Source organism: Nycticebus coucang, chromosome 1 (genome assembly GCF_027406575.1).
Source record: "Nycticebus coucang isolate mNycCou1 chromosome 1, mNycCou1.pri, whole genome shotgun sequence".
Classification (NCBI taxonomy): domain Eukaryota; kingdom Metazoa; phylum Chordata; class Mammalia; order Primates; family Lorisidae; genus Nycticebus; species Nycticebus coucang.
The window spans coordinates 88,942,842-88,955,503 of record NC_069780.1 but is presented as its reverse complement, the minus strand read 5'-3'; the positions used below and the strand labels follow the sequence as shown (position 1 = coordinate 88,955,503).

The window sequence follows — 12,662 nt, the reverse complement described above, 5'->3', positions numbered from 1 at the left end:
TTCATATTTAAAGGAAATACGGCAGGTGCTGAAAGGTGTATAACTTTGGCCTTAAGCATCAAAAAAGGAGTGCTAAACTCCATTCTTGGCCTTATTACATGTACATACGTGTTCAGTTAAAGAAAACGGTGATTATTCCTTAATATGGTCAAAATAACCAGGAAGTAATTAACCGTGTATGGGATTTTCTATGTTTTGCTTTCATTTTACTTATGTTGTTTAACTTTGAAAATATATAAAGTTAGTGTGCCCTTTAATTATAAAGAGGGGGACATTTCCTCAACAATATTTTCCATTGTTCTTTTTTTCTCTTTCTGTTTTAATATTATAACTCTCTACTGACTTAGTTTTGATACTGTACAATTCAGTATGTGCTGAAATACATAATTATTTCTAGATATATTTTCTTTCTATCTGGTTTGAAACAGAGACAATGTCTACTAGTTAAAACTAGGCTACTTTTGTGTTCAATATCTTGTGTTTACAAGAACTCTTCTTGTTCAGGAGTATTTCATATTATGGTGGAATATTACTACAAATTATAAAAAGCATAAATTTGGGGGGTAACTTTTAAGTAAACTGTCAACTAAATAAATAATTTGACAATCAATACTTATTCTAAAAACATTTTTTGATAAAATTGTCTTAAATATCCTATTCTTTTCAATGATATATAAAATGTTTTGTTTATTAACAAACTCTTCATTAATAGAGAAATTGACTATTTCAAGAAATGCCCACAAAATTATTAGCCGATCCCAACATTTTATTGTTTTATAAATTTAAAATGCCTTATTGAATTCAATGTCACTACTTTTGTGTACATGTTCTACCCCAGAGATTTGACCTCTTCAATAGTTATTTACCAGTATGTTGCTATTCAGTTAATGATTTCTTCACTCATTTTTCTTTCTCTTTTTCTTTTCAACATGCTTCAGTAGCTAACATATTGTGGAGAGAAGAAGGTACTAAACTCAAATATTTTTAACATTGTGACAATCTTGGTTTGATTTGTGTTACATTTGTTGACTATCATTTGTACAATAATTGCCTTATTCTTCTTTATTTTGATTCAATAATGTTAATTGATTATATTTCAGTATTCTTGTTTGAACCTGCTAACATTACAAATGTTTATTACTTCTCATCAGCTTGATTCATAATTGATATATAACCTGGAAATTTCATTGCAATATATTAAAATGTTTCAAGAATATAAGATTAGGCCAAAGAAATACAAGCAATCTTTTAAACACAAATATTATTTACATAATAAACTCTGATTAATTTGTAATGAGAATAATTATAAAAGCCATTGTCTTATGAAGGGAATCAATAAATTATTTTAAAAAATGAGTTACATATTTAGAGGATCTGGATTCAAATGTGGTCTCTACCATTATGGAATATGGGGTGAATGACAGGGCTGTTTTATGCAATAGTCTTCTTATCTCAAAAAGGAATATAGTAGCCAACACTCATAGAGTTGTTGTCTGTTCCTTAGATATAATCAGCACTTAAAAAATGGCATTCACTGTTATTCCTTATGCAATTGCCATTAGTTTTTCCTCAGTTAATCACATAGGCTGGGAAGAATGTGTTTGACCAGGTCTCAAATACTCCAACAATTGTGCTCTATTTAAATTCATAGGAGAAAAATGTCTGTAAGCCATCATTATACTCCTGGTAAGCAATTGCCAAAATTGCCCCCACACCTCCTCTTAGACAAAGCTTCTCTTTTCCAATTTTAGCTTCCTGTAGAAACGTGAGTCCCTGATCCCCTGTGCGAGAAATTCTCAAGTAATCTTGGAATTTAGCCATCTCAATTCTGTGTGCAAGAATGAGGCATCAGCTTGTTTTTTCTGCCTTGTATTTGCCACTTTAAAATCTTTTGTTCAAGTTTTTTTAACATATGTTTTTATTCTGGTATAACTATACTCTCTCTTTTTATTCTACTTTGCTATTACACATTTGATGTGCACGATTCAACTACTATTGTAGCCAGCATTGACAGATCTGTTAGATGGCATCTCTTAATACTGTCTTTGCTCTGGAGGTCAAATGAGTATTTGGCCATTTTAAAACCTGATTTTCCATTATAATGGAAAGATCCATTATAATGATAAAAGAAGTCAGAGATCAAGTACCACAGACCTGACTCTGATAGATAATTGCTGGTAAAAAACTGGGTGAGTTATTTTTCTTCACTGAGTCAGATGCTTTTAGTACAATGCTTGAAATAGAGTTTGAAGTCTCCTCACAAACCTGTGATATGTAAATCAATTTAAAGTAGGGAAGAAACTCTTTCTTATATTTTGATCACTACCACGAACATTATCAGTTTATAAGAATCTTTACTGAACAATAGTAAAATCACATGATACTCTTCAGGCCACCATCAAAAGTGGGGATTAATTTTAATTAATCAGATTAATTAAAATCAGGCTGAGATTATTATATGAAATATTCTTATCTATTTAAAAATTTCTTCTCTTTGTTTTTGGAAATGTTAATCTTCAGTAATTGTTCTCTACCAATTATGTTCTTACTCTCCATGATTTTTTTTGACATGTACTATATGCTTAACAACAAAAAATATATACTTAGTACATTTTGTAGATAATTTTAAGGCATATGTAAGTGCATTTGGGTAAATTCTTAAAATCTTTTAGTCTATATGCAGTTATCATCAGAGTATTTTATTGCTTCTTAGAGTAAAAAATATTTAAAAAACTGATATCTGAAGACAACATACTTGATTCAGATTCATAGACATTTGTAAACTCATATTTATAATGCTGCAAATATTGGCAAGGCATTAGAATTAAAAAATGATTATATATACAAATAATTGTAATGGTGACCAGAGATAATAGACCAGCTTAAGAAAGCACTTAACTCCAACATATGTATGATTATTTCATGAATAATAATTAGAATAATACCAAACTAAAGATGCAAAAGCAAATTTCTAATGCTATTAGAAAAATTAGAATAACAGGTATAAATTACATGTTTGTGAGAACCACTTCTCTTTTTATTCTAGCTGTGTCTTATGTTTGCATGTTTGTCTCTAGCCAAGAAGAATTTATCCAAAAGAGAATCAGTGGTAAAATTTTAGGCATGTTAGTATTAGAAATAGAGTTGAAAATGATAATACATTTCATACTGTCATTTTGCTTATTCCTACGTGTTAAAAGTGTATTATTTTATGCTATTATTTATAAAATCATTTTGAAAAACATGAATATTAGAATCTAGCTTTGGACAGAGTTTATAGTTTAAATAAATTTAATGGAATTTAATAATACATATTTTGCCAGGCATGTTAATATCTACACCTAGGAGACAGTGCCCTCTACTTCTGTAGGTCAACTTTCAGTTCTTTTTACTGATTATTTTAGTTTACAGAGCTCTAACAAGACAATGTTCTGGGGAGCACATACCTCACTCATGTGTGGACAAATATTTTAAAGGGCCTAGTAAATATCAAACATTTTAAAAGGATTAGAAATTCATATGTGAATAAGATTTAATACTGGCCTAAATTTTCAATCTAAAGAAACTTTCAGTCTGCTAGGTTCAAGTCCAAATTTTTCTCATTGGAATAATTTTACTATATTATTTTTAAAATTCATGTGAAAATGTTCAGCATGATTGGTTTTCTTTTTCAAAAGGTGAAAGAACTAATAAATATAATTGAATACAGTAATTCTTAATGTTCATTTAGTGAAAAATGACTTCAGGTGCCTTCAGGTCTAAGTTAATAATAAGTATTTACATTTCTTAGGCAATAAATTACAGGAATGTAAACAATTATAGTCATGGAAGTTCTGTCTGAACCGCACATATCCTAATTTTAATGTTCAAGAAGATGAACATTAAGTTCAAGAAGTGATGTCTATTACTCTTATGGAATGGATCAGGACATAACACAACATTTTCTAAATTTATTAGAACATGGTGTTATTTTGATGAATATCTGTACTATCAATATTCAATAGAACACATATTGAAAAATATTGGCTTCCTATGACATATAAATAATTTGAAAGTAACAATAAATCCGTATTTATTAAAATTGCCTAATTATTCTTTGTAAATATTTATGTGTCTTTTTATACAAAATGTGTTACCAAAACATTTAAAATAAATCACTCTATTAGTTGGGTTGATTAACGCCAACAAATTAAAAATACAAGTAGAAATGCAGTGAAATTATACAACAAAGTTTCTATAATATAACATCATAATGAGATTAACTTTTTTATCTGTAATATGAGATTTCCAGTGTCACTAAAGTAGGGGAAAATGCATATAAGAAGCAGGAAAACTTAACTTCCTTAGCCTAAAATTATTTAAAGTGGTAACAGCCACGACTAAGGTACCACGTGAGAAAGGCTGACAACCATAGAATAACGTATGTCAATCTAGTGAGCTTTTATAATTATTCTCAGATTAAAAATTCTCAGATTATTCCCTCACAATAATATTGAGCTAATGCATAAAATTAAAAATAATTTTCAGAGAATAAGGCTTCTAAATTCATAAAATTTAGAAGTAGCACTGGGGAGGTGAAGATATGCTTTCTGATGGCTAATACATTGTGCCGATTAAATTATAATTAAACCATTAGTGTTTGCATTGGGCACTCCACTAACTTCTCTGTTAAAAACTTACATCAACCTAAGCTTTTAAAATGACCATACTAAAATTCTATCTCTGTTGAGTTATACAAGGTGAGAACTACAATGTGGGTCATCTATTCTTACGTATATTATTCAGTAGCTAAAAATGGTAGATTTCTTTTATATTTCCAAAATATATATATATAGTGTGGCGCCTGTGGCTCAGTGAGTAGGGCGCTGGCTCCATATGCCGAGGGTGGCAGGTTCAAACCCAGCCCTGGCCAAACTGCAACAACAACAACAAAAAAATAGCCGGGCATTGTGGCGGGCACCTGTAGTCCCAGCTACTCGGGAGGCTGAGGCAAGAGAATCGCGTAAGCCCAAGAGTTAGAGGTTGCTGTGAGACGTGTGACGCCATGGCACTCTACCCAGTGCAGTACAGTGAGACTCTGTCTCTACAAAAAAAAAAAAAATATATATATATATATATATATATATATATACATATATAAATTTAGTGTCACTTTAAAGTGAAATGGAAAATAGCAACAAATAATTTCATATTACACCAAATCTTACCAAAGCACATTTGATTGGTTACCTAGTCATTACATCATGGAATTATAACTTGTCATTTACTATAACATAAATGTGAAAGGAACGTCAATTAAAGTTACAAGAGGAAACTCATCACCACAAAATATCTTTTATAACTGACTTAAATATGCTTTCAATGATCAGAAATTTACCAAATTTTATTGCTTATACAAATTATATACTATATAAATAATAGTATATATAATCATGTTAACATGATACGTTCCTGTTCTTGAAAAGCCTTTCATTCTCAACATATTGAGGCAGGAATCTGCATGGCATCCATTTTTTTTCCTCACTCAATTTTATGTAGTTAAAAGTGCAGTATTGATTAGAAAATCCTGTGGGGAATACTGCTTTCCCAGGAGACTGCAAGTAATTCTTTCTTATGTCTTCCCTGTGGATGGAAAAAACAAAACAAAACAAAACAGGAAAGCAAAAAGAAAGTGCACAAAAAGCAAACAAATTATAAATCACCTTCTAATGCCATTATGCTCCATTAGATTAACAACCTGGAAAGACAGACTTCATGTGTCTGTCTTCACCAGGGGATAAAAAACAAAATATAACCTGCACATATTTCCAATCTTTTCTGTTAGTGATATGGCGGAATCTTTCACTGATGTCAAAAATGTTTGTAATGTACTTTAACAAAATGTACTAATAAAGAAAGAATTTTAATTAAAAGTTACCATGATTATCAAAATTTTTGAGACTCAGGACCCCTTTATATTCTCAAATACAATTAAGAACTTAAAGAGGTTTTGTGTGTGTGTGCACAAATTAGTTTTGTGTACTATTATTCAGATAATCAGATTAAAACAGATAATTTTAAAATATTCATTCATTAACATTTTGAAAATAGCCATAATTAGCCTATTAGCTATGGACATAAATAGCACATTATTTTTAAAAAGCTACATCTTCTTTTCCACCAAAAAAAAAAAAAAAAAAAAAGAGAGAGTCACATTGTTTTAGATTTTGCAAACCCTTTTAATTTTGGCTTATAGATTCCCATGTCTGCCTCTATATTGAATTGTTGTGATATCATACATGGAACATCACACTTCTTGTAGCCTGTTGAAAACTACACTCCACGTTTGTATGAGAATTCAGAGAGGAAATAAGAATGACATATTATTTTGAAAATAGTTTTTGACTTGGCAGATTCCCTGAAAGGATCAAGTCTGAGAAATAATGTACTAGAAAATGAAGTTGATCTTCTTAGATTACATCACAGATTCTAGAAAAACAGGACCTAAAATTGAAGGTCACAGAAGTCTAAACTTAGCAGTGTACCTCAAGCATAAATTTGAGGAAAAATGAGGCCAGGAGCCGCGTTGTGGTTGTAGGCCATTCTACTGTTTGCTTTCTCAACAGAGTGTTTCAAAGGAGAGCGGTCAACTAAACAAATTATAAGTTACCCTTTCTTTTTTTTTTTTGTGGTTTTTGGCCGGGGCTGGGTTTGAACCCACCACCTCCAGCATATGGGACTGGCGCCCTACTCCTTGAGCCACAGGCGCCACCCAAGTTACCCTTTCTTAAAATCTTACTGTGCGCCAGTCACTCTGCTGACTATTTTACCCTACTCTACTTAACTGAATTCTTACAACAGCTGCATGATGTAAGTATAATTACTATCTCCTAATTTATTATGGAGAAATTATCACACAGACTAATGAAAATTCCCATGGTAAAGAGTAAATGTGATAGCCTATAGCATTTTGCTATAATGATTTGCCTCTGATATGTCAGAATCCAGAGGATGAAGTTTACTCTCTCCTTCTGTCATAATCCTTCATCCTCTGCCCCCTAACATATACGACATAGAAACGTAATAGCTAGAATGAATACCCCCAAATTCATTATTGCACATAAGGCTAATGAAAGCCCCAATGAAAATGTGCATGCCTCTTCAGTTCCCCACACCTTCATCATGAGGTTATCTATATGACTTTTGTTGGGTATAATCTTAATACATCTATGTATGTGCAACATTATAGCAGAAAATTTTAAGAGAAGCACATCTAAGTCATATGTCCAAACCATAAATTCTGCTTCTAAACTCTAAATAAAGCTTTTGAGGAACAAAATATATCTTGTAAAAAAATAGCAAAATATTACCTTTGTGAGTAAATAGGGGTGGAGCTCCCAAAAAGCTTTCAAGGTTTAGAGTTTTATTTCATAAGCAGAAGGATCAATACTTAGGTGTTTACTTTATAATTACTGTTTCAAATACAGTGATAGATAGCATTTTCTGGGCATTACTATTTCATTAGCACTGAGGAGAGGTATATCGCCCACTAAAATCAGTTAAATGTAAAAAAGAAAAAAAACTACATTTTACATAATGAAATGTGTCTGTATTTTTTCTATAACTTCTAACCTTGAAAGTAATTTAGGCTTTGTAAAAATGTTGATATGGAATTCATATTGTAAAAATCAAGAAAGTAGCTCTCAGATTTGAAAGAGTGCTTTGGCTGGATTAAGTGGTTTTTTTAGAGGAAGATACAGCTCAGAAATTGTATCCGTGCAATAAATCACAGTAGAGTCTCATTGATTCATTTGTCTGCAGAAAATGGTAAAATGACATAATGAAAGGATTCATAGGAGTAAGAGCTGAAACGATTTCAAGAACCACTACAAACAACCCAGACTCCGAGAGTTATGAGGTTTAAACACATTCAAATTCATGATTGTGGAGCAGTATTTTGGAGGAGTTACAGGAGGGAAGTCATGTTCAATCAAAAATGTTAAGAACTTCGTAGTAAATATCAAACATAGTATATACCTGATGCAGGGGAAGATCAGACACCACATTGCTGCTTGGCTGTGTTAAGTTGCAGCTATGATATTCAGGAACAATAATATTAAATTGATGGTTACGGATATATTGTATTATCAACTTTATGTTAATGTTTACAGGAGGCTTTTGTGATATTAATCAAAGTGCTAATGTGCTTTTTTAAAAAAAATGTATCCTTTGGTCATGGATTTTGTATTCATTTATACACGACTGTATCTATAAATAACAGCTAACTAAATTTTATTTTATGAAAGGCCTAAAGAAGTTAGTTCTTTTCACTTCCGCTACTCTTCAGGAATATCCAATTTTAACACAGCGCTCTCTGGAATTAAAATGCAAAATTAACTGATAAATATTACATCTATTAATATATGAACTACTAGGAATCATTTGTGAAATAGTAAGATATGTCAAACAAGCTGGAGTCATTTACAATATATATGGTTAGAAATAATTCTATGTACTAAAAGAAAAATGTATACACATTATATATAAACACCAGTAAAGTCCTAAATAAGTTTGAATACATAAATACATTTTCCTCTAAAGAGTATATGAATACAGGGCTAAATAAGCAAAATTGGGACTTTTTTTTTTTTACTAGAAACACATTTATAAGATTAAATATGAGTTAATTTAATGCACAAATAATTTTACAAATCAATAAACTTTTATTGTAATCTTCAGTGGATGCAAAGCCCCCGCTAGACTAAATCAACCTTACAGGAGTTCTCAACTAATTAAAAAAAAAAAAAAAACCTCAAGGAATACTTTGGTATTTAAATAAGTTATCTCTTTATAGATGTCTTAGAATTTGAACACTTTTAGCAACAAGGGTTTGACTTCTAAACTATTAAGCGTTTAATATGATTGCTTATCTTTCGAAGACCATGCGCTATCACTGATTTATGTAAGATATGACTAGAATGAATAAATTTGAGTATGCAAATCAGTACAATCAGACAAAGGAGCTATGTAGATGAGGATAAGAAGAGAAGGAGGACAGAGGCCTGGGGCTGTTCACAGTGGCACGGGACAGAAGCAGAAGCTACACAGAGAACAGGTGTACGTGAATCTGCACGAGCTGCTCGGGCTCAGACCTCGGCTAATCTGCCCGGCGTTCCAGGCGTCAACATGTAGCCTCCCATACAAGTAAAGGAGACTAATCTCCGAGACGTCACCTACCCAGGTCTGTAGTGTCAGCAGAATTCAAAGTAGGATTTACATGATGCAACCGATCTTTCTAAGACCTTTAATTTGTTTCAAAGTACAAAATTGACCCCTGCCCCTACTAGTGTACAAACAATATGTAAAATCTCTATGTAACATTATCTGGACAAAAATTAGTTTAAGAAAATATACATTCTTCAAAATCTAGGGCACTTAAGATATTCATAGACACCTAATTTTCCCTAGTGAACAGTAATAAAAACATTAGATTACATTTGATTCTTCAAAAAGCATTTATTCCTTAGTCAACGCCTATTTTTAAGGAGCAAATTATCCAACGTAATCTCACAGAGTATAAGTTTTCCATTTACATTATTTAAAACATATTAAAATAAACCACTGAATTGCAGCTCTGGGAGGATAAAGTAGACTTTCTGCAGAATATCACAACGTGACTTAGGTCCCATGTGGTTTGCTTTATTAACATTACACGACTCCGCAAATTGATCTCTTGCTCCCTGTGAGGGGCACTGAGTTTGGGTTGTACCAATTTATGATAATTTTTTTTGAACTTTTAAATGTGTTTTTGCTCCTAAGGTCTGGGAATTGGGAACATGTTCTATGTTTTTTATGAAGATGGAATCAAAGTGATACAACCTATAGAATGTGAATTTCAGAGGCATATTAAGCCCAGTGAAAAGCTCCTTGGATTTCAGGCGAGTATCAAAAAATTCTTTTGTCATTATATGTATCTGTTCTATTTTGGAAATGCAATGAAAACTATACATATATAAGACTTATTTTAGAAAGAAAAATAAACCTATGATATTGGCTGTTACTCTATATAGGCTTTATATTTGAGGAAAAAGACAAAATAATGTATTATATATTCTCATGTACTTGTTTGCAATGAAAATAAGGTGATAGAAGTAAAATACCAGGGATCAACAAAGCATGCAATAACTTACCCTGTTCCTTAATTTACAATGCCTCTGATTTGTGTAGGCAGTGGTTACTTTCACAAATAAAGCAAAAAATTGAGTAAGTAATCTGGAGTAAATTTGGGGTACACATTAGATACTTTAGAAAAGTCGATTGCCTTTATTCTTAATTTTTCATGAGGTCTCAATGAAATGAACAATTTAGATTTAAGGGAAAATATCAGTTCCTTTATTTTCATTTCTTCACTCTATCCTACCAGTAGCCAATGTTGCTGTCATGTACCCATATACAGAGACAACAATTTACACCTTATAGCCATGCTGGGGAGTGAAAAGAAGGAGAAAATGAGCGTGAGATAAGATAGGCCAACTTCTCCTAGACATTCTGTAGGACAAAGCAATTTAATGTCTTGTTTCTTAAGTGGAGGAACTGATTTAGTTGAGCATGTTCCTGAAACAAATGAAACCAATTTTATTTTTAAAAATGTTTTAGCCAGTTCATTGCCCATAGCACAGTGATTATGGCACCAGCCACATATAGGAAGGGAGCTGGGTTCAAACCTGGCACAGGCCAACGAACCGACAATGACAACTGCAACAAAAAGTAGCTGGGCATTGTTGCAATGCTCATGTACTTGTTTGCAATTAAGTCTCAGCTACCTGCGAGGTTGAGGCAAGAGAATCACTTAAGCCCAGAGTCTAAGGTTGCTGTGAGCTGTGATGCTCATACTCTACCAAGGGTGACATAGGGAGACAATCTCAAAACAAAAAAAAAAAAAAAAATTCAGCCATAGGCTAAATTTTTAGATACTATTACTACCATTTTCATTGTTATAATTTAACTGTAAGTACAAAGACACCTTAAATTTAACATATAATTTTATTTTCTAATTTAATCTTACATTATTAATAACACTATTTTTGAATAAGGTATGATTATGAATATAATTGTACAATATAAATGTGTTATAATAAATAACACATGAATAAAAACAAATTCTTGCCTCTGATAAAGCCAATCCTTTAATTTTATACCACATTCATATTTTTACAAAAACATTTTAGATGAGAAATCTAGGCTAAAAGCACATATAGGAAGTGTGGTATGAAGCAAAATAACACCTACATCAGACCAAAATCATTTTCCAGGAAAATGTTTCTCTCTGATTTCTACAGGGCCATCAGTTTTGTAGCCAACTGCCATGTATCTCTTGATTTTCCGTAGAATTTGAAACTTGATTTGCTAATGCTAGTAAGATAACCTGTGAAATCCATACTCTTCATCACAAAACTGTCACCTCAGGAATTTGATTTGCAAATTTGGAGAAAAAGAATGTTCTTCCTGCACGTGTGCTATTCCAGAGTGTCAATAAAGGACTCAACAGCATGTGACCCAAAACTTGGAGAAGTTATTTTCCAGAACATTTTTTGATAGCTTTGGATGCATTAACTAAACCACTTGCAAGCAAACGCTAAAAGAACAAGCACAAATTTGATGTGGAAATTTTGTGACATTCCTGGGCAACAGAGATGTGAATTTCACTTACCTGAACTTTTCACTCTTTAAAGCATATTAAAGAATATTTAATTTTTAAATAATATTTTATTTAAAATATTCTTTTTATTTATCATTTCAAGAATATTTAATTAGGCATGCTTCTAAAACAACTAAAGTAAAAACTGTGTAAAATTTCTCTATCTTGAGAGGGAAATAAATGAATATACAAAATATACATAGAGAGAATTTTTATAGGTAAATTATATATAATTGTCTAGATGAAATTAAATATTGAAAAAGACATGAAAACCAAACATGAATGGTGACAATTTTAACTCATTTTCTTCAAAGAACCCTTATTCACGAGGGTATGACAACAGTAATAAAGTAAACGTAACTAGTTTTTAAGAACTAATTTATCTTGGGCAGCACCTGTGGCTCAGTGAGAAGCACGCTGGTCCTACATACCGAGGGTGGTGGGTTCAAACCCAGCCCAGGCCAAACCACAATAAAAAAATAGCCGGGCGTTGTGGCGGGCACCTGTAGTCCCAGCTACTCAGGAGGCTGAGGCAGGAGAATCGCCTAAGACCAGGAGTTGGAAGTTGCTGTGAGCTGTGATGCCACTGCACTCTACCAAGGGTGATGAAGTAGACTCTGTCTCTAAAAAACAAAACAAACAAAAAAAAGAACCGATTTATCAGATTTTACAACTCACAGCCCCTGGAAACCTATAGTAGTCTTATAACCAGGGCTATAATTATTAATGTGGCATTATTCTAGAAGTAAATCATTAAAAATGAAATAAATGCAATGGTAGAATGTTTGTATTCTTAAAAGTTTATAAATATTTCTGTATTTTTATGGAAGGATAAAGAAAATGAGTAAGAAAAAAGTATACATTTTTTAAAGAGAAAAAATATCAAATGATGACCATTTTATTTTACATTTTCACTTCATTAGATGTTGAAATTAAAATATATATTTTCAGTTGCTCAGCATATTTTAGAAAGCACCAAAATGAA

The 12,662-nt window shown here is 31.8% G+C and overlaps 1 protein-coding gene across 4 annotated transcripts in view; it reads left to right on the top strand.

Moving 5' to 3' along the window:
• FSTL5 (follistatin like 5) overlaps positions 1–12,662 on the top strand; it is a 778,095-nt gene that overhangs the window by 653,784 nt on the left and 111,649 nt on the right. For 2 of the 4 annotated variants that reach the window (XM_053583826.1, XM_053583819.1), the window contains exons 11-12: positions 939–965; positions 9,799–9,917. In XM_053583826.1, coding sequence (XP_053439801.1) covers positions 939–965; positions 9,799–9,917 — 146 coding nt within the window. The remainder of the gene's footprint in view (positions 1–938; positions 966–9,798; positions 9,918–12,662) is intronic. The other 2 variants (XM_053583841.1, XM_053583835.1) reach the window with 1 other exon arrangement.